Source organism: Lissotriton helveticus, chromosome 3_1 (assembly GCF_964261635.1).
Source record: "Lissotriton helveticus chromosome 3_1, aLisHel1.1, whole genome shotgun sequence".
NCBI lineage: Eukaryota > Metazoa > Chordata > Amphibia > Caudata > Salamandridae > Lissotriton > Lissotriton helveticus.
The window spans coordinates 963,543,808-963,567,804 of record NC_136061.1 but is presented as its reverse complement, the minus strand read 5'-3'; the positions used below and the strand labels follow the sequence as shown (position 1 = coordinate 963,567,804).

Below are 23,997 nucleotides of genomic sequence, written 5' to 3'. Positions count from 1 at the left end.
CAGGTTTGCGACCCTGCTTTGTTTGCTCTTGTCTAGCATTAAAGTTCTCTGAGAGTACTTGTTACCAAACATGTATGTGGTAGCGATGACGACCTTACACGCCAACTCCCTCTTGTGACATTTTAAATATATTAAACCAAAGTGAACTCGATTCTGCTGCAAAGATGCCAATGATGCCAAGTTGTGCCATGTCAGAGAGACAAGTAGGATGTCTAATCAAGTTCTTGCTTTGCATTCTGGTATTTGTAGGCTTTGAATGGGGTGACAGTGGCAACTACAGTGCTACAGCTATCAGAACGAGTAAAGAGAGTGCACGAACTGCTTCCTCTCGACAGCAGAACACTAGACATCTTCAATCACTGGCACATCACACAGGATTTAGGACCTGACACATATGTAGAGGTGACGAGTCACTTTCAGGGAAAAAGGAAAGGCCGCCATTTCAAGGTCATGGAGTCTCCAGGACTGATATTTTAAGCTGCGGGTTGTTTAATGGAGCAGGTGAAACCCTGGTAAGAGGTAAGAACTGAGCTGTATGTATCGAAGGTGTGAGACCCATTCGGCACGAAATCTCGGCTTTAAATGGCATGGGGTGCAAAGGTCCATGTTCAGAATGTTTTTCCTGCAAATATCTCTTCCACAGGCACTTTTACAATGCTACATGATGGACACTGTGCCCCTGAAAGGGAAACCAGCAAAATGGAATCTCTTATTTTGATGGGACTTTTGCTCTGACGGGCAGTTAACATTTACAATGGAAACGTAACCCTGCCAGGGACATTGCGTACACCATAACTGGGGAACGTGCTCCGGAAGGAATTACCCCGACTGTCAGGGCGTTGGTCTGTATGAATGGTAGCTTACCCGCCCTTTGCTGTCAGACGAATCTTTTCCAGGGCTGCAGACGGAAGTAGCCAGGAAGGCCGACGCTGTTGGCACTGAGGTAGTCGGCCGTGCCAGGCCTCTGCGTGCAGTTTGGTTTTTGCCACAGGGATTTTACCCTTGGCAGCAAGCGGTCTGATGTGTTTTCGGTTACACCCAGGCTGCCAGCGGTCAGGTTCCTCCATTCCATGACGGGGATTCAGAGCAGACCTTCATTTATCCACGTTTCGGTGTAAATCAAAGCAACCTTTTAATTTTTGTGCCATAGTCTGGCCTCTTTCATCGATGAATAAATGGCGCACAGCCCGACGTTCACAAGCGGCCATGTTATTGTATTGGTGATGTTGACAAGTGAAGTAGTGTGGCTCACTGGTTAGAGGCGGCAGACCCGAGAGCAGAGGACGGCCCGGGACCAGGGTTCGATTCCCGGCGCGGCAGGTTTCTGGACCAGGGTCAGCGGACTCGATAATTCTCTCGCCTCGGTGCCCACTCTGATCAGCGTTCACACTCGGCAACTCTGGGCATTAGCTTGCCTCATCTTCACTAACGGCCCCACCAGACCGCCGGGGATGCCTGGTCTCACCCTGGAAATACCCATTAAGGGACCATCTCTCAGGGAAGCCAGGAAGGGTTTCGCAGCGGTCGAAGCGCCTTGGGACCCTACGGGTAAGTAGTGCGCTATATAAATGCCTATACATACATACATCCGGGCACAGCCTGCTCTGTGCAGCGTCATGAGTGGGCCTGGCAGCAGAGGCACGCACACTGAAGAATTCACTGCTCGGATTGCGATTCAATTGGCTTGGGTGTGAAAGGCCAACCCTGCTCCTCAGCAGCACGCGTGCCATCACACACACAAAGAAGGCCAACAGCACACACAGCCACACCCACAAACACAGACACACACAGACAATCCCGCAAAGACGCACACTGCGCACAAGCAGATACATAGATGGAGTGAGGGTACATACATAGCTGCCAAGGTTTCAGAATGCTTATGTGTGACATTTTCATAATTTCAGTGTAATTATGAGTGGTATTTCAATGACTCTGAGTGACATTTTCTCGCCAGCAAAATCAAGTAATGGAGATGAGGGAAACATATATAAATATCTGAAAGCACACCCATTTGAGCAACGAGAAACTCGAAGAAGATCTTAAAACTGCTTTAACGCCTTAACGGCGGCCGCGATTTTGCGGAAGTGCGGCACGTCCGCAAAACGGGCGGGGCCGCGTCGGCCATTGGCCGAAGGCAGCACGGAACGGGTTAAAGTACCATAATGAGGGTGCTGCAGAGCATCAGTGTGGTCTTTAACCTAAAGCGGTCCGCCCCGTCGGAGCGCCGCTGCCTGCCATGCCCCGCATAGCTGCCAAGTTTTTAGATTGCTTATGTGTGACATTTCCATGGCAGAGACGAGCCTAGGGGCTCACGTTTTTCGGGGGCCACAGGCTGCAGCAGCAGGTGGCAGTATAAGCCTGTGTCCTACCCGACAGAGTATCTCCGGCCACAGCACTACTTGTGATTTTCACTACCATTTGAATAATAAAATAATAAATTATGCGGCAGATGAAATCCAGATTCTGTCAGGGCCACCAGGGACTCTAGAAAGCAATCACATGGCTCTCCCTGGCGCTGGTACACAGCATTTGTGCCCTCCGGCGTGGCCCGCTCTGACCAACTGCCAAGACCGACAGTCCCTGTCAATGAGTGCAGTCTCCTCCTGTTTGCAAACGAGCAAAAAGGCACCACTCTGGCATTGGTGGCTCCTCAGCTAAGGCGGAGGAGCGACGACCCACAAGAAAAATAGCATTATTATAACACCAGGTTATTATCATTGTATTTTTCCCTAGCAGATCTCCAGGTGCGGGGCGGGCCTGGGCTGCATTGCCCAAAGAGCAGGGGAGGAGTGCTAGGCATTCCTCAAGTGCGCATAACTGCTTGGCTGGCCGTCTTGGGCCAGCCAAACACCCATGCGCACTGTGCATTTTCCCCACCAGCCTGCCCCAAACACGGCCTGGTGAGGAACATACCCAGGCACCCAGCAGAGGCGCAACTAGAGCCAAATTTCGGGGGGGGGGGGGGCTAAGAAAAAATTTCAGGGGGTGGGGGAGGCAGAATCTTGTCCCCTTATTCACATGGGTCATTGTCACACGCTGATGGGAACTGGTTTGTCTATACAGCACAAACGTATATTGGATCAATAAGCAAGGCGGCACGTCCACACGTAACCAAGTGTAGCTTCAGACGGTCTGTCTTTTATTGTTTATGACCACAATGTGCCCTACACTGATAGCATGTAGTTGGTAGGTGGGCTCGCCTGATGTGGGTGATTTAATTATGTCCTGAGGCAACAGAGGTCCTTTATTGTGTATTTTTGCTAACTTGAGCTAACTTGAGCTGTACACTTGCTGGAACTCCTCCTAGTGCACCTCAGGATTATCAGAGGGCAGGGCACAAGTCCTAATAAAAGAAGTGGGGGGACGCTGTCACCGGACGTGACGTCACGGCAGGAAGTGATGTCATGAAAGGTGGCTTGCACCATCGAGATCATTGCCTCCCCTCGCTCTCCCCTTAGATACGATTGCATCTTAGAAGCCAGCTCTTGGAGTGTCAGACGGGCTTGGCTTTAAACATACACGTCATACGTCAGTGGGGATTTTCTTACACATGCAGGGCTCGATCTCGTCCCAGAGAGGCCAAAGAGAAAGTCCAGCTGTTTGGCAGGGGGGACGGTGTCCCCCCAGTAAAATAAGTGGGGGGACGCCGTCCACCCGCGTAGTACCCCGACTCGAGCCCTGCCAGAGGGGCACTATAATGCAGGACTAAAGCATTTAAGGGGTCTATTAGGATGGCGATCCGCCCGCCATTTCCGTCTGCCCGCCTAACATTTCCCCATCCATATTACGATTGCGTTGGGGACCCAGGCGGAAGGAGAGCCCATCCGCCAGTTTTCCGGTAGTAGGCAATCCACCCGATTGCCTACCGGGCGGAAAAGACCGGTAATATGGTGGCAGTGCCTAGAATGCACCGCCATCCATATTACGATGATGGCGGTCTCATGCTTTTCCATGGCGGAGACTCAGCCATGGAAAGGCATGCTGAGAATACCTTTGGGAGCCCGTTGCGGGCCCCCAGGGGGGTGAGGGGGATAGGTGGCTGTACTTGGGGGGTACCCATGGTACCCCCGACATTTGCATGCACAAGGTGGCAGGCACCACGCGGTGCCTGTCTTGGTGTGCATGCAAATGCACAACATGCCCTTTTAACATTGTTGCGGGTGCTCAATACAGCACTGCCCGCCACAATGTTAAATATACAGGATGCGACCGCCATTGTGGCGGTCACATCCTAATTGTCGGTGCGGGACCGTCGCACCAATGGTGGCCGGTCCCAGCACCGCTAGGGTAGTCCGCCCGCCATCCTAATAGACCCCTAAGTGCGGTGATGCAGACACCAGCTTAAAATACATTAGTCTAACCCCTGATGCATGGTACTTGGCAGGGTTGTATATAAATACACCAACAGGTACACACACAGATACACACACCAGGTACAGTAAGAGCATGCATTGTCCTATCTTTCTTAAAGCACCATAGAGACGGGGTAGTAGCGCCGCCGGGTTCCCCTGCCCTCCCAGGACACTGGGGCTTGGAGAGCGGCTGACGAAGGAGCTATGGCCCCCCGGTTTTTAGGGCGGGTGGTGCAGCCTTGTGGGCTGGGACAACTTGGGAAACCTGGTAGATTTTGGGCAGGTGTTAGGGGAAATAAAGAGGTGCTTTTGGGCTCATGCCAGCATTTTCTGTTGAGGCAACATGGTGGCTGATGGCCCAAAAACTGTATTGACAGGTTTTTTGTTTCAGGATGGAATGGAAAGTATTGGAGACCCTCCACCTGCTCCAAAAAGCGGGTCGAGAAGACCTCCTGTCAGAGAAGGTATGGAAGGAGAGAGGCGGTGCACAGGCGCTCGCTTGCCATGCGTCAGCAGTGGTGGCGGCGGCAATATTTGAATGCTCACCGCCAGGAACAAAGTGTTAAAAAAATGGGTGAGCTGGAATGCGGCGAGGGTGTAGAGTGGGAGGGGCAGAGGGAGCAGCAGAGGCAGTTGGGCAGCAAGGTTTATGTTTGGCAGACATGCCTGTACTTGAAGGCCCGGGGAGTGATCAGCAGCCCGGTCCTCAGGGGAGAGTCAGGGAAGAGCATCAAGGCTGTGGCTAAGTGTACCACACGGTCAGCAGAATGACATGTAGTTTGTGATGTTGAAAGGCATAGGACAAAGGGACTAATTAGGACCGCTGAACAGCAGGGGAGGCTTCAGTGGGGTATGGCAGGGTGCATATAGGCCTATTGGGACAGAAGGAGTGGCTGCGGGGACAAAGGAGTGCCAAGAAGAGGTGGTCTTCAGGCAGGAAGCGACAAAGGGAGACAGGGAGGTGGGGGGCTGGGCATGGGGGAGGGTGGCTCACGTCCCAAGTCAAAGGGGCGGGCGTCGGCCATGGTGATGGTTATGCTGGAATGAAGCAACGAGTAGGAGGGGGTGAGGGGATCTAGTGTCCTGGAAGACCCCTTTAATTTTACGGGGATGGACATGCGACCAATTGGTGGGCAAGGGGGCCTGTAAGGCCAGTAAAGGTGCATTGAGCAGGGGTGCCAGGGGGCAGGGGGTGACAGGCTTGAACAAGAGGAGGGAAGACACAGTAGGGGGACCCTTGGACATTCAGTGGAACCCACAGTGGCATGGGAAGAGTCCAACCGCGGGTAATAGAGGTACAGAGTGGGGCATTCGTATTTGGCGGCATCAGAGTGGCATCGGACATTGCCTCTACCATCCTGATGGACTATGGTCTGTCAAATTTAGGGACGTCCTTTGCCCAGTAGTCACATCTGTACATTAAAAGAAACTGGCGTCACACAGTTTCTTTCAATGTACAAAACATTTGGTGGATGGTCACTGCCGGTTTTGACAGCTGATCAAACATTTCCAAAGTACTGGTTTTTCAGAAACAAATTGTTGGAGGTTGTTTCTGAAAAACAAAATAAACCTAAGGACTCCACACACTGAGAGTTTATTGACAGGGTGTGGGAGGTCATTATTTTTTAAGGATAAAACTCATTAAAACAAGAAGTCTGTGAAATTTAAACGTGAAAAAGATTATGAAACAGTGCTTAATTTGTGCTGGCAGTTGCAGTAGGTGTGCATCCGCCCTCATTCTTAGGATTGTGACATTTGTTTATCTGTAGACTTTGACTAGAAAAACGGCAACAAAGGGTGAAAGAGGGGAAGAAAAGAGCGTGAAAGAGGGTGATACAGAGTTCGGTAGTGTAGGGTGGTGAAACAAACAGGTATGAGGTGGAGTCAAGGCTAGGCAGCCTTGATATTTGGCATTCATGGGTTCGGACATTCGTGGTAAACTCCTTTTCACAAATAGAAATGCAGTAATGAAGATCAAGATACTAGTATATCTTGTCAGTAGATAAAGTTTAATCAGCATCAAAACCGCGTGACACCCACTACCAGGCAACACATAGCAACTGTTACAATACATTCTGAATATCATGATTGCAATAGAGTCTTGCAGCGACGATCGCTTCGCGATCGGTTCGCAGGTGCGAGACCTAATAAAAGGATAATAACGTTCAGTTTTATGTTTTATGTTTGTTCTGCTTTGCGGGCGGGTGGGCAGGTGAGCAGGGCTGCTCTGAAATATTAGACATAGAAGATAAATAAGTTCTATGTCAACATAATTTCAAAATGAAACAATGCATGTATGTATTCAATCACATAACACAAAAAACTGAAATAAAAAAGTAAGTGGGAAACAAAAGGAAAACCTTAAAAGTGAATTTACTGCTCAGACATTTTTCTAGTGATTCTATATATATTGAACAGTTTTTGTCACAATTGATAGGAATACCAATACTATCAAATTATAAAACATTTGTGATCATTACGGTACTGTATGTCGAGGATGTTTCGATCCCACTTAAACATATGGGGATCATCACAGGACTTAATTTTATGCCTGAGACTAAAAATACTTAACATCAACCGCAGTTGCAATGAGGGATTCTGAGACAGTGGTGGTGAGTACGACGTGGCAAATGATACAGGGTGCGGTTAGAGCGGTTCAAATTAAGATCAATGAACAGGAGATTGCTGCTAATTGCTGATCTACAGGGATGGTCATTAGACAGAAATTTCCAAAAGGTGGGGCTTTTTGTATTAGCCCGATAGCATCTGTGCTAACCCCAATGGGGGGGAGAGAGCCAAGACGCGAAGGTGCAGCTCCCAATAGGGGGGGCGCGTAACCTCAATCAGAGATGAATAGACGAGGATCTGCCAAACCACGTATGTGCGAGAACCAGATCCAGTTTGAGACACACTGTACCATGCATTAAATTATGAATGATACTGGCTCTTTTTGCTTCAACTCCCTTTTGAATAACTACTGCCTGCTATTCTTCTTCGGCTCTTAGTCTGGCCACCATACCACGGTTCAAATTCGTCAGACATTTCAGCTGTTCCTTTTGCATTCATGGGCCCAGGGTCTCAAACAACCTACCATCTAATTTACTTTCCTCCAATCACCTATTGACTTTCCGCAAATATCTCAAGTTGTTCTAATTTTCCTTCTTGCATCAATGTCTCCTACCTTTTTTTTAAGCACGCTGGGAAATCCCTTTGGGGTATCCATGAGCGATACAAATTTAATTAACATAGCATAACATATCTTATTCCTTAATTTCTTTTTTTGTTATTTACAAATAATAAACATGCTACTATTGAATTTTGCAGGCTAGTCAAGAAACTTTCATTCAATGTTTTCAGCAATTTAATTGTCTATTCTAAAAATATTATATCTTAAACGGAGTCCTTGGTAAACCATTGTTTCTGTGCATATATTTTAATAATCAAAGGCATTCTCTCTGGTAATGGAGAAAAGACATGGGAAACGTCTTGATCTTCGGAGACACAGGGATTTAACATCATCACCCTGTAAATTCTCAACATTCACATAAGACATGATTGAGAGAGGGCGGGATCAGTTTTTCCCATCTTTTCTAGTTCCCTAGGTGGAGCAGTTAGCAAAGTAGCAAGTGCTGATAATTTCAATTTTAGTTCAATTAGCAGAGAAGATGAATGCCTGCAGGGCGAGAACCCTGTAACACAGGTCTTTATGGTTCTCAGATGTAGTCAACTATGATGACTATTCATACTTTTAATGGGGTCTGGTTGTGGACATTTGGTTACCAGCTCAGAGAACCTTCTTGTAGTGAGGTGTTCTTGTATAACGCAATTTATATCACAACTCATCTACATTTGTACAGAACATATTAAAAAGTATATGATGTGTTTGAACTGTCAGGAGCTCCTTAGTGAATAGTACATTTCTGATTTTGCTAGATTGAAAATGTTGTGATTATTTGGAGTGAATAAACCAAGGACCTGATTACGACTCTGGTAGTCTCAGATCTGGTTGTCATGCAGCTCCACCCTCCCAGACCGCCAAAGTCGACCGCCGCCAACCAGATTAAGACTTTCCTCGTTGTCTGACAGGCGGGAGGTCCCAATGCAGTGCCTATTAAAAAGGCACCGCAATGGGAGCACCTAAGGCTGTTCCTGCACAGCATGGACTGTGCAGTCCATGGTGTGCAGGAAAGGGGGCAAAAGACACACAATTGATGGATGGAATGCAGAACAAATCAAAACATTCCCCCCCAGTCAAGAGATCTGGGTTAAATTCATCATTCTTTTGCTCACCATGCCACTCCAGTTTAGACCTGGCCATATGCAAATCAGTCTTGACCCTGTGCCTCATGTGAACAGTCCAGCCCGAACTGCCAAGCCAGGTCCTCCCTGGACCGGCAACAAGCATCCTAGGACCGGTTTCGGGGTTTCACCCCTCTTCAGCCAGGATAGCTTGATTCCAGTGGCACAGTGAGCCCAGGACCCACATCTGGGCATACATGGCGCACTTAGGGCCAGAAAGCAAAAGACACACAATTGATGGACGGAATACAGAACAAATCAAAGCATTCACTCCCAGTCAAAAGATCTGGGTTAAATCCTTCATTCTTTTGCTCACCATGCCACCCCAGTTTAGACCTGGCCATATGCAAATCAGTCTTGACCCTGTGCCTCATGGGAACAGTCCAGCCCAAACTGCCAAGCCAGGTCCTCCCTGGACTGGAAACAAGTATCCTATGACCGGTTTCGGGGTTTCACCCCTCTTCAGCCAGAATACCTTGATTCCAGTGGCACAGTGAACCCAGGACCCACGTCTGGGCATACCTAGCGCACTTAGGGTGAGAAAGCAAAAGACACAGAATTGATGGAGAGGAAGGCACCGCCATGAAAAGGCTGAGGAGGGAGGAGCCTTTAATATGTTTGGCGGTGTCGCAGCGGCATGCCAAGCATATTGCTTCCCCAGACCACCGAGAAAATGCCAGGAATCACGAATCCCTGGCAGTTGTGGAGGTTCTCTGGAGGTTTCACTGCTGTATTTGTAATATGGTGGTTGGACCGCTGGTGCAGCAGTCCCCGACTGCCACCATACCTCCATCACAGGTTTGGCAGTCCGATGGACCACCAAACTCATAATCAGGCCCTAAATAATTATAACTTTAAATAAATGACACTGCAAGAAATTCCATTTAATTGTTATGTTATCCCAATATATACTTTTTCTTGATTCATGGATTTTCTATAGTTTGAGCTCTGCTAAAGAAGCCTTATCTGCAAATTGGTATGTTTAAAATGACTCCCTGCTCTCTCAGGGCTGACCATATTGTATTTACACCATTAAAATTATGTTTGTGAGTGTTACAATGCCCATTAAAAATAATAATCAATTTACTATCGCAATAAAACAAAGTGGCAAAAAAATACAGCATAAGCGGGTGCATAATTATATTATGTATTTGGGCAAAATTCATAATTATTAACCTCATGAAATTGCAAAGTTATTTTCTGTCCAATTACATATCTGGTGAAATCTACATGTTTATTTGGGAACAGTCTCTCACAAAAAAATCAATTTGCTATTTTTCGTTCAGCAAAATATGTGACAAAACCTAGGTATCTGCAATTACTTTTGCTGAAAAAATAAAGTCAGCTTGGTTTGGGGAAGAAATAATTTCTCCTGTAAAGCCTATTTTTATTGAATTCTTACCCTCACAGTTATGTTTCTAAAAACACTGCAGATTTGCCAGAATTTCTTCAGAATTTCAGAACAGACATCAGAAATTTCGTGCACCCGTTCTAGTTACCCGGGCCACCCCACGCATAAAACCGCTTTTGCAGTGGAATTGTAAAGCTTTTTTTGGGGCTGATTCATATGTTCCTGCAACCACCCAGTATTATAAGCCACTAATATATTAGCTATATAGATTGTGTTTGTTTTCTCCTTTTATCTCCAGTTTTCAGTAAAAAGAGATATCCATTCTCCAAGTACAAACATTCAATTCTCTCCACTACAAATTATGAAACTTAGGGAATTTTAAAAATGGTAAAATTCAAAAGAAGAATTCGATCAGGATTTTTTTTATTTCTAGGTCCCCACCTCTTACTATATTGTATACTTTGTACATCAGTATAGTGAAGAGGACCTTCTGACATCACGTGTAAACTGAAGAAGATATGTGCCAATTTGGCAGCATCACGCAGATCATCTTTGAATAGGGGAACAATACCAATGTAAATAGTACTCTTTCGAGTTCACCCTTCAGTTTCTACGAAAGTATCATGTTTGTCTTTTAATGAAAACGTTACCTTGGATTTGTTCTGGACTGTGTAAACTTGAAGGCTCGTCCCATCCATGTTATTATCACAATGTATATTTTTCATAGTGATTCCAGTGCGTGGGATGTATACCTTGAATTCTCATTTTCAGAGTTGTTGCTGTCACCTGATCCTGCAGACTGTTATGCTAAATCAGGTGGTGCTGCAACTCTCCATCTCCAAAGAAAGCCGGGTGAGTATGACAGCAGATCTGAGGGCAATTTGTTCTCCACATTGAATCCACCTTTCGACCACAGCTGACTAGAGGACCATAACCAATAATGGCTTGGTAACTCTTGTAACAATTTAAATGATTTATTTTAGCAAATTGGACCCAGGTTCATTCAAACAAAGTTACAACCAACCATCATATGGTTTCTGGACTAGATCTAACATTGAAAGTTTGATGCCCCTGTGACCACAGATAGTGATCCAGTCCAAGATCACCATTACACGCCCATTACTGGCCACAGCCTCTCCACATATTAACAGGGTAGGAAAATGAAGAGCAGTACAAGTGCTGCACTGGCAGGGTGTGTTTCAGTGCAACTTCAATATCTGTCCCATTCTGCATCCATAGTGGCAAAGAACAACGCATGGAGCACTCAACAAAGTAGCAAGGAGAAAACTGCTGCTGCAAACCATATCAACCAACACTGACCTCTGTACATCTGGTCTCCCTCGGTCATGTCAGGGAAGAACCGACTTGGTGCCATTTTCCAGCCCTCATCTTCTTCCTATAAGAAGTGAAAGAAGAGGTGGGTTTATTAAATTGCTTCAATTTAGGGTATTACCAAAGAAACCCAAGTGTCTCCCAGTAAAACCTTTGCTACAATAAAATGACGTTGATACGCAATTTACGACTGTATTTGGTGACCAGTGTGTAAGTGCATACTTTATCTGATTAGATTAAAACCTCATCTCCTCAAGTGAATTGCTTTGTTCAATGAACTTCTAGCTCTACGACGTATCTGGAAGCTGACACACATTGACTATTAAAACTAACAAATAAATACATTGCCCTTAGTGTTTGAATCCTTCTAACATATGTCGTCATTTACATTTCTGGATTGTGTGGATTTTTCAATAGCTTCATCGACCTGCAACACCACTAATGCTCTGTCTAATTCTTCCCACTCTGCATCCAGTAGCCCGGCTACAGTAGTCTCACATAACATTTTTGTATTCTCAATCTGGTAGGGACCTTTCACTATTTTGCACTTACAATACTTTCTAAACGTTTGCTGATTCCACACACCATGATTGCCACTGAATTATTCTCTATTTTGAGCCACGTGATTTCACACAATAATGTGAGAGTGAGAGAGAGAGAGGGGGGGGGGAGGGATCATCAAGCTGCATTACATGGGACCTAAAAGATCACTGGGGCGAGAATGGAAGAGCAAAACAGATAAGTGAGAGATTGATTAGTCAAGGAATAAGAAGAATAGGCGTGTCCATCTATAGCCACTTCCTGAATGACAAAGGGAGTACGGTTAGCCGTAGATACTTGGTGGAAGAGAGACTGAGGTAGTGACCCTGGTGAAGGAGCAGTTTGACAGAGGATGCCCTGTACATTAATGCCTCTATTGTTGGAGATTTTCAGCAGTGTATAGTCTTCTGCTCCCCAGAGATAGGTTGAATCAATCAATCAATCAGCATTTGTGAAGCGCACTCTGTCATCCCTAGGGGTATCTGGGGGCTGTGTCTCTGTGGAAGAGCTAGGCCTCGATTCTCTTTCTGAAGTCTGCCAGCAAGGGGGCCATATGAAGCTGGAGGGGGAGGTATGTCCACGTCTTGGCTGTGATGTAGGAGAAGGAGTGGCTGCCGCTACGGGTGAGGGGGATGTGGGGTTTGTGCGAGGGTGAGTGAAGAGAAGCATTGGTGTTTAGCGGGTTGGTGGAAGTTCATTCGATGGAAAAAAGCAGTAAGTAAAGGAGGATTGTTCAGATTAAATTATTTGAGGAAATGTGAAGATTATCCTGGCATTCAATGGGAGGCAGTAGCCTTCATAGACAATAGGGCAAATAAGGAACCATTTTTTTCAGAGCTAGCCATCCTGAATGGAATATCACATTGAAAGGGCAAGAGATGACTTGCAGCCCACGGCATGGATGGAGTTGCCAAAATGGAAGCTGCAGATAGCCAATGCAGGCACTCTTCTTTTTTGTTCTTTAGTGAACAGGTGCTTCACTGTTTTCAAGGAATGAAGAGAGAGAGAGACTGACAATTTTCACTCCATTGCTGTTGTGAGGGTCAGAGATAAGGATGACATATGGTGTAGCATAGTTAATTCACATATTTTGAGAGAATGGGAATGTAGCCATCACGTCTAGGGAACACCAGTAGAATGTGGTCTAGTTTAGATTTTTGTGAGGGAGAAAAGAGGATACATTCTGTTTTGCCAGACAGTCTGAGGAGTAAAAGATAGTCGGCTGTCCAGTTATAGCGTTCACTTAAGCATAAGTGCAGCAAAGATATGTCAGCAATGGAGATTGTTTAGAAGAAGAAGAAACTTTGGATGTCCTCTTTAAAATATGGAAACAGACTTGAGTCCCCTCAAGGCCTAGATGCATGGACTGTAGATACTTTCTGAACAGAGTTGGTGCAAGGGTTGAGCCCAGGGGAAATCTGCATGGTACGTTGGCCTGACATGAAATGTAGTCTCCCAGTTTTCACCACTTGGTAAGGTTGGGGAGGAAGAAGGGAAGATCAATGTTTTGGGTGTTCTGTTTTTACCAACTAAGGTTTCAATCTGTTACGCATATTTAATTCACTATGCATTCATGAAGTGGATTCCTTGTACTTGAATTTGTGTATATTTTCATCCCCGCTGTGATGCGTTACTTTGAACTCAATATATTTCTATACTGTTTCACAGCAATGGAGGAGCTTTCTCCAATCCGCATTCCAAATGTCTGAAAAGGAATCAAATTATTCTGCAGTGCTGTCCTGATTCCTTGCATAGCTGTGGTGCACACTTCTTCAATTATCAGTTTTAAGACACCCCAAATTACTCTAACATCATTGATTGCCCGCTCATTTTCACTTAATGAAATTTGGATGATGCTTAGATCTCAACTCTGAGTGTAATAACGTGCAAAAGATTAGGCTCCCAACTTCGATGATGGGATTCTAGATATAGGACCTAAATTATATGTTGATGGAGGGGAAACTCCATCGCAACGGCAACAGTGTTCCCTCACCGACGACATAGTGATCTGCCGACCCGATTTAAATGTGGACAGACCATAGTTTGCCTGGCTTGTTGTGGGTGCTGGGGTCCTGGGGGTATTGGCGAGCGCTGCCCTGCCCCTATGTCCCCTAGAGCGCCACGCTCCCCTCGCTAGCCACAACAGCCCGATTATTGGTTGTTTATCCTAATATGGAGTCGATAGAGTGATTAGGTTAACAGAGCCCCCCCTTACCAGTCGGCCGTTGCATGGGAAGCCGCGCCATTATTGAGAGTGTTTACTTTTACTTCTCCATCACCACCCAATGATTACCATTGCCTTGATTTTGTCTCCTTCGCATAGGGCACCTACATTTGAGGTGCTTTTCACTGAGAAGACCGTTGAAGACAGCGCTTCACATTTATAGGGTGAGGCTACTATGCCTTTTATTTTTCAACATTTCAATTTTGCTACTTGTAACTACGTTATTACCAGAACAAGCCAATGCTTGTTTTATAATATACAATCCCCTTTTCCCTCAACCCCCTTGACTCTGGCTAGTTTTAAATTCCTTCTAAAAGCTTTCACTGACATGCTCTAGTCGAATGAACCAACACCAGTTGGGCCAGGTTGATGACCTTACTCACTGCTACTTTTGTCATCCTTTTTGTCATCCCTGTGCAGGTTTCACTAGAAGTGGCGGGACTCTCTGTCCGCATCCTTAGTCCAGTGGTAGGCAGAATACCTTCCCTATACCACAGTGTCGATAGCTACTTTTTATGTCCTGACGAAATGTACTGTACTTTATTGAACACTCAGCATGAAACATGTTGACCAATAACACAGAGTAGAGCATTGCTACCCTGGATCTTTGTGCCAGCGAGCAGCCTCTCTTCACAAATTTTAATAAGGTAGATTACCACGTTATTAAACTGACTCAGTGGACTATCTAACCTTTTTTAATCCACCACCCATCCACATCTACACTCCTTTCCCTAGGGCCCTCACACCCACGGCACCATACGGCAGGAACAAAAGATATCCGACAAAGAGCCCATCTATGGGTGCCCGTCGGGTATTGCACCGCCGACCCGACGAGGAGCAAAACCCATATGATGAAGCATGACACCTAGCTTGCTGGGTGTGTGAGGATTTTAGTTCCGAAAGGGAGGATTTCCCCCTTAGGTGTGCCTTCACCCACTTCTTGGTTCATTCTCCCTCCCTCCATGTTTTAGTCTCCTTTCTGGGGAACTGCATACCTCTGGTTGTTTAGCAGACCATAGTTTGGCCACAGTGGTTACTACTCTGTCAGCGCCATGTCGGAACTTCTCCGACGCCCGACAAAGTAAGGGCTGTTGGAGAATTAGCTATATGTCTATGACATATAGCCATTTTTTACTCTCTGTCACTCCTGGCAAATCCTGGCAGAAAGAGAGTGAAGATGGTCTGAATCATTTGTTTACACGCTAATCAGAGGGTGTCAGTACTTCTGCTATTTCAAATATTTTTTTGTTCAAAATGGGCAACTACTGTCACACACTGCCCTGCTTGTCAGGCTGATGTTCCCTTATTTGCGATTGCCATATGATGTGCCTAGCAGTTTCTCCCATCACTGATTTACCTAGAAGCATGTACACTAACTTAGATACAAACACCACAGAAAGGTTTTATGTCCTCCAATGCAAACAACGAATATAGCATCCACCTCCCTATCTGCTAGTAAAAGACAACCATAACTGGGGTGAAGAGGGCCTCTCAGCACTGAGGTCAATGATGCACCTGCCAGCCATTCCTTCGCAGGCAGTCTAACAACTCCCTTGCATAGAGTACTATTTGGATGGAAATGTACTCACAAGCACAGTCACACATCCATTGTCAACCCTGAATGTCAACTAAATCAGATGACTTCACACAAACATTGAGTAACTGTGTGTGATCTGTATCTTTGTCATTTACATTCATCTTAGAAGATCAAGACGTAGGCAGCAGTGCCATCCAACAACTTAGTTATCACACATACAATTCTTAGGCAGCAGACCTATGCCTCCTTTTGCACAGATTAAATAAGTTCTGGCCTCTGCCAAAACTGTCACTAGTGTACGATAGATCATAACACACAGAAGTGGAGAAGTGTGGCTCAATGGTTAGAGCGGCAGACCCTGATGCAGAGGTCTAGCCCAGGACCAGGGTTCAAATCCCTGCCTCGGCAGGGCTTGGGCTCAAAATAAATTCCACGGACCTGATAATTCTTTCCTCTGTGCCTATTACAATCATGGAGTCCCACTCTGCAACTCTGGGCAATAGCTTGCTTAATCTCCACAACGGCCTCCACAACGCTGAGGATGCCTGGCCTCCACCTTGGGGGTGCCCAGGAGTGGACACCTCACAGGAAAAGCCAGGATGGGTTCCACAGCGGTATTTGTACAAGTGCCTTGAGACCCTTGCGGGTGAGTAGTGCGCTATACAAGTATCAATTTACATTTTTACATTTACAGGTCCTTTACAGCAGAAACACCCAACATCTATCAATTGCCCTAAATCAACATGCTCAAATGTGAACATCTAGGTTATCGAGCAACCCACACAGACAGGGGTGTAGCTTAGTGGTTGTGAATCTCACATTTCCCAAGTAAAGAAGTGGGAAAAACCAACACAAGCATAGGAGACACATTTTTAAGCGACCAGCCCCAACTACCAAGCCAAGAATGCACCCATGCCACCAAAGCTACACCCCTGCACACAGACCGACGTTACTCAACAATGCATAAAGGGCACCACCCACACCTGGAAGAGGTTCATCACCAAGATAACATGTAAAAAAAGGTTGGCTCTGCACCCTGGAGGTAGCTGTACTCAGCTCTTCCCATATGTACAGAGGCGGGGCTCCAGCCTGGAGGCGACAGGTTGCAGTACAGCTGGCCTTCAGCAGCCTGTTAACTTTCTTTAGACTTATCTCTGAATCTTTTGCTGTTGGGATGTCAGCCTCAGACTAGTTAAACTGTCAGCTGTTCCTGTGCAGTGAATGCCACCTCCAGTCCTGACTTTTCATCCAGCAACACATCTGGAACCAGGGAAAGGACTTACTGAGTCTGTCACACATACCATGAGTCCGCTTGCATGGGCCTCTGCTGACCATTAGTGGCGGCCCCAGAGGCGTGACCACAATGTAACAGGTGAGGCAAGGCAATGAGAGCCGTCTGTGCCAGAGACTCAAAAAGACAACTTCCCCTTGAGCAACTCAGGAAACGTCTGATCCTTTCCAGGACAAAAGCACTATTCCTCCGGTCTAATAATTCATCCTAAAATATTACTGCCCTGACCCTGTGAACAGCAGGTCTCCTGGGTCTGGTAAAGGCATTAAGAAGCTTGAGTTTCGATTTTCAGGTCTAATAACATGTGAAGAGGGCCGAGGGAGCCCAGCGTCGAGTCCTCTGTGACCCATCACATGGGCTGACCCTCCGCGGCAGTGTTTGTGTCTGTGCCTGTCTGCCAGTGTTCGGGAACAGGCTCAAAGGACAGTACATGGCGGTTTATAAAGAGGAGCGTCTACCCTCGCTTTCCCGAGATCCCCTCTTCCTTTGAAAATGCTCCTTTCTCGTGTTCTCCCAGTAACCGTGACTCACAAATCAAAGGATTTTAAACTTCTTGGTGGATCTCGACCGCTTTCTCACACTGAACAACCCCCGCCCGCCCCCCAGACACCTGCAGCTCCTATTCAGTGTTGCATGTGTGTGAGCAATAATGCTGGAATACACTGCCTTCGAATGTAATTTTTAAGTTTAGTTGCATATGTTCTAGATACGCATAGAAAGGCAGCACACGTCCCCCTATAGCTCGTAAAAAAAATTACACAGAAGTTTAAAAAATGTATATATTTTTTGAACTCTTAATATTAAAGAACAGTTCACAAAAGCTGATTCACACAAAACATCCTTCATTTGCCACATGCTGTGGTTTAATTCCCATTGAAATAAATACTTATGTCAGACGTTAATCAACTCACTGCCAGTAAAAATAACTTCCAACTAATCTTGTCCTGAAATGTGACAAGTGTATATATACTTTCATTAGGTTTTACTCCGAAGCAGGATCCAGTGTCACAAAACTTGTCAATCCTCCAACTTTAAAATATATAAAAAACAAAATTGAAAGATTAAAAGGAACATCACTCTTCGTGGATGTACTTGCATCTTGTCTATCCTTGTCAATTCAAATATGGGAGCTGTGAGAACTGGTGATGGGGGCTCGCTGGCATAAAAGAGTTACTGGGCCTTAATTATATCTACTGAGGTAATTAACCAGTGGTGACCAGGGATTCCCGTACTATTGTTACCCTAAATTGAAAACCAAGCACACCCCCTCATCACTTGACTCCTTGATGTAGAGAGACAGAGCAGTCCACGGCGCTCTTTGGGAGGAGAGGTGAGTTGGAAACTCAGAATTCTGTACCATGATGACGCTCAATAAATCTTTGTGGTATAAGTGCTTTCACTTTTAAAAAGAAAATGTACTTTAATTCACTCACAAATACTACACAATAAATCACAAATGTATACAAAATATACAGTTGGCTAAACAGTAAAGCAAATAGTCAACAGGGCCCATTAAGCCTTCGATGCTATTGGGGCCCCCAAACCAGACCGAATACCGCAAGTGCAACATACTAATGCCATGCAAGTAGCCATGTTGTCTAGGTATGTAAAGCACCACTTCAATGCCAGAATCCACGAAGCCCCTCAGTATGTGAAGCACCATTGCTGTGCCAGAATCCTCATTGCCCCAGTATGTTAACCACAATTGCCATGCATGAAGCCACATTGTCCCAGTATGTAGACCACCACTACCATGCTAGAATCCATACTGCCACAGTATCTAAGGCACTATTGCCATGTCAGTATTTCAGCATTGATCTCAGTAGGAAAACACAATCACTGTACTCAAAACATAAACTAAACAACAGACCCGTAGTTCCTGCATTAAGTATAAGCAGGTCACACCAAGTGCCACAGTTTCAAACTACAGATCCACAGACATAATCAACAGATCTGTAGTTTTTGGTATTTTTAAATCACAGGCTCAATCCGTTTTACCGCAGCTGCGCTCATATTGTACACACAATGCTTGTCAATTATTGCACACAAATATTGAACTTAAAAAAACATCTCATAAATTATGAGTCTTTAAAAATTCAACATACAGAATCAGAATGTGCAAATTACAAACAAATGCATAACTGCACATTCAGTATACTAATGACAGGGTTCTTTTATGTCATTAAAAATCCTATCTCAATGAGTGTCATTATTGATATGTTGAATTTTTAAAGACTCATAATTTATGTTTTTTCAGTTCAATATTTGTATGCAATAATTGACAAACATTGTGTGTACAGTATGAGCACAGTTGCTGTAAAATAGATTGAGTCTGTGATTTAAAAATACCAAAAACTACAGATCTGTTGTTTATGTCTATGGATCTGTAGTTTGAAACTGTGACAATTGGTGTGACCTGCTTGTACTTAATGCAGGAACTAACTGCAGGTCTGTTGTTTAGGTTTATACGCTTGTAGTTGCACAATTTGAAAATGGTGTTGGATAAAAACGTGACGTGAATGCTCCCTCGTCATTGGTGAGCAAGGCTGGGATCAGCAGAAATGCGTCCGATGGCGGTGTGACGAAATAAATGAAGTTTGAATCGCACAAGGTGTTGCCCTCCTTTTTCAAAGGATTGCTATAATTAATTGGATTGTGCTACAAAGATCCTTCGGCGGTGCGCCATTCATTCTTGTGTACAGCGTGCAAGTGCAGAAACGAGTTGAAAAAATATATATATATATATTTGTATATATATTATATATATATATATAATGTTATGCTTAACATATATGTATGTTGCTGTATAGTTTTCATATAAGTTATTTAATTAAATGCTTATGGATCTCTGTTTTATTTTATTTTATTTATCACAATATGTAATTATGATCATAATTGTTTCTATAAGTGCTTCACTATTAAATATTGAGGAAAACATAAAGCAAAAATAAATATAAATAAATAAACAAAAAACATTACAATTACAATTTTTTTTTCTTTTTTAATAAAAATACACAAATAAATTAGCTTTACGTATAGCAACCCTTGAAAGTTTGAGTTTCTAACTATCCATATATGCACATATGGGACTTTTTACAATACAACTTTCTATCTCTTTATTATTTTTCCTTATGCATGTATACCCTTTCTATGTAGTTATGTATCTGTATATTTATTACTTTACTCATACTTTAAAAACAAAGCCTTCAACTCTCTCCAATCCACTACTCTCTGTCTTATCCTATACCTCTCTCAATATATCCTCTTTCTCCACTCTCTGACTCATCCCAAACCTCATTCTACTACTCTGATCTCTCTAATAGCCCTTTCTTGACTCTTTCCTCCTCTATCCCTTGACTCATCTCAAACCTTATTCTACTACTATAATCTCCCAAATAACTCTTTCTAGACTCTTCCCTCCTCTATCCCTCCTTGACTCACTCGAAAAACCATTTTAATTCTATGATCTCCCAAGTGACACTTTCTCGACTCCTCCCTCCTCTATTCCACCTTTAACCCATCCCAAACCTCATTTTACTACTATGACCCACCTAATAACCCTTTCTAGACTCTTCCCTCCTCTATCCCTCCTTGACTCACTCAAAAACCATTTTAATTCTATGATCTCCCAAGTGACACTTTCTCGACTCCTCCCTCCTCTATTCCACCTTTAACCCATCCCAAACCTCATTTTACTACTATGACCCACCTAATAACCCTTTCTAGACTCTTCCCTCCTCTATCCCTCCTTGACTCACTCAAAAACCATTTTAATTCTATGATCTCCCAAGTGACACTTTCTCGACTCCTCCCTCCTCTATTCCACCTTTAACCCATCCCAAACCTCATTTTACTACTATGACCCACCTAATAACCCTTTCTAGACTCTTCCCTCCTCTATCCCTCCTTGACTCACTCAAAAACCATTTTAATTCTATGATCTCCCAAGTGACACTTTCTCGACTCCTCCCTCCTCTATTCCACCTTTAACCCATCCCAAACCTCATTTTACTACTATGACCCACCTAATAACCCTTTCTAGACTCTTCCCTCCTCTATCCCTCCTTGACTCACTCGAAAAACCATTTTAATTCTATGATCTCCCAAGTGACACTTTCTCGACTCCTCCCTCCTCTATTCCACCTTTAACCCATCCCAAACCTCATTTTACTACTATGACCCACCTAATAACCCTTTCTAAACTCTTCCCACCCCTGTCCCCCCTTTATCTTTTTCAATCAAACTTACAGACTCACATGTCCACTGCTCGACTTAACAACTTATATTTCCTTATATTAATCCACTACTAATTCATTTTTGGTTCTGGAGTGTCGTGTTACACACCGAAAATTGCTTCAACGACTCATCAAGGGTAGTAAGAACTATATAAATACAATTACAAATACAATTGCAATTACCAGAATCAACATTGCCTTGCCATGTGTGATTTGCTTTTGCCATGACAGAATGCACATTCATACTAGTATGTACAGCACCATTATCATGCTGGAGTCGACATCGCCACCCTGTACATGAAGCTACTTTGCCGTAGCAATGTTGGTATTTACTCAGTATGTAAAACACTTCCACTATGTATGGATCCGTAATTCTCGACTTCCCAACATAAGCCACTCCAGCACTGGACTTTGGGATGGTTTACTGGAACTACTTCTGTTGCAGGTCTTGTACTGTGACCCGTTGCTGAAGTTGCTGCTGGGTCTCATCATGGAAGAAGCATACGGGCACATAATGCTGTTCATACAGCAAATATCTGGACAAGCACTTTAGATCAAGCTGGCCTGTTGTACAAGTTCCATGTAATTTCAGCTTTCCCCACCAATAATCCGAAATAATCAGTTTCTGGGAAACAGCGATGCTTACTGTACAGCACATGCCCTGAGAAACAGTATACCCAGAGGCAAAGCTTGGCCAGTAAGATTAGGGGGGAATGAGCTTCGGACTTATCGACAATCAGGCTGGCATGTAATGCTTAAATCCATAATATGACAAGCCAGGCGCATGAGAGAGGCCTATGGGGCAGTGAAAAGGGAGAAGAATGCGGATTGGTGGGAGTATTATGAGAGAATACAATATTTTCTAAAAGAACCAATTTTTAAAAAGATTTTCAAAACAGAGAGGGAGAGAGTGTGTGCATTTATGTCTGTGTGTATATAAAAATTCCTGGTGTATTCCGACACACATCTCACCTGACCCAACTGACAGTACCTGTACCCAACTATTTAACAGAAAATACATTTATTAGGGGGTGTAACACCCCAAACACCCCCTGAAACTATGCACCTGAGTTTCTCATGCCTGTTTTCTTTTTCCCACTTGGTAGTCACAAGTGAAATGGGCTGCCTACCTCAGTCAGCTCCTGACCAGTTTCATTTAATTCCCCTCTTCTCCAAGGTGAGAGTGACTATCATGGATCTATAGCTCTTTACTCTCTAGAGAGTGGCCAATAAAACTCCTGAGCGATTGGGGCTGAAGTCCAGGCAAGTTAGCGTGAATCTGACCTCACAATCCATTCATCTGTTTCCAAAGTGTTTATTCTCATGCCCTGCATGGCCAGTCCAAGCTGTTGAAAACAAAAGTGAATGGACCTACAGGAAAATTGCATGGTTTCCCAACAGTTAGTGCCTCCAAAAGGTGACTGGGACAAGGTAGTGCAGGTCCTGCAAGATAAGCACATCATTTAGAGCATGTATATGGTATATGTGTATGCAAGATATAATCGGGTGCTAAATGAAATGTGCAATTAATGAGAAATCTGAGGAGCAAGTGCATATTTAATAAATGCGTAATATGGTGCCATGTTGCATTTGCTTTCAATTATAAAAAATTGTGTGAGTCTGTGGGTGCTATATTGGTGCATAGATACACATGCAATCATTGTAAACATTGATTTGTGGTTAACTTGTGCAAACAGTGATGAACTGATCCAATGGTCTATGTGCAACTGATGAGTAAGTGCGGGTCAGGTTGCATGCACAATGTGATATGTTGTGCCAATCGGGTTTTGAGGGGCAGCTGACCAAGGGAAGGTGTGCCCCCCGGAAATTTTGAGGGAATGGTGCAGTCCAAGAGACTGCATGCATTTTTTGCGCAACTTTTCGTTACGGAGGTAGTCCAAGGGATATATAATATATCCAGACCACCATTTTGTGAAATGTGACCTGGTGGCTGTTATAGGCAAGAAAGTCTTTGTAGGGAGATTTGCAGCATAGGGGACGATAAGCCTGCCCTGCCACTGCGAATGCTCAAAGAAGCGTGCGCCTGGACTTGGTAGTGGAAGTCGCAGAGGCGAGTGTCAGCAGTCCAGCAAGCTTGGCATTGGCAGGGGTGGCTACTGTAGTCTTGGCATGTTTGCCAGCAAAGGACCATCGGTGCACCAGAGGGGAGCAAAGGTAGGTGTGTGGATCCGCTCAAGACTTCAGCGAGCAGTCCCGAAATTATATTTGAGTGGGATCCGGGTGGAGGAGATGGCTGCGCAGACTGTACAGGTCGAGCGGACAGACATGGTGTGCAGCGGGAGACCTCCACTAGGGAGGGACAAGGAGGCCCGCAAAAGTAACTCACGTCCTCTTGCTATTTGTGAGGAAGACTTCCCACTACTGATAATTTCTACTTTCCATGACCATGGAAGTGCCTTCCCAGTGTATGCCTGTGATTGGAGGGTCTGCCTTTTTGCAGTATTTTCCATGTACTGGTGTTCGGTGCCCTTTTGTAATATTCACACACCACTCTGCCCTTGCAACACACGGCTGCTACCTCTCACATGTCTTTACCCTTGATACTTGCACAAGTGCCACCTGGCCCACGTAACGCTTGTTCCTGAGCCTGAGTGTCTAGCACCTATTGCAGGACTATACCTCTAATTATACTCTGTTTTCTCTTATAACTGCACACTTGTCACTTTCTTTTCCTCTTGTGCATTTTTGACTACCTCATGTATTTTGGTTGCTCACAATTTTTACTCAAGTATTTTGTTTGCTCACGATTGTCACTTTTACCTTTACTATCTCATGTATTTTGGTTGCTCACAATTTTTACTCAAGTATTTTGTTT

The 23,997-nt window shown here is 44.7% G+C and overlaps 1 protein-coding gene across 1 annotated transcript in view; it reads right to left on the bottom strand.

The window, feature by feature from the left end:
- DRC11 (dynein regulatory complex subunit 11) overlaps positions 1–23,997 on the bottom strand; it is a 951,413-nt gene that overhangs the window by 368,320 nt on the left and 559,096 nt on the right. Inside the window, exon 9 of the mRNA XM_078681371.1 lies at positions 11,323–11,398. Within this exon, the coding sequence (XP_078537497.1) occupies positions 11,323–11,398 (76 nt within the window). The remainder of the gene's footprint in view (positions 1–11,322; positions 11,399–23,997) is intronic.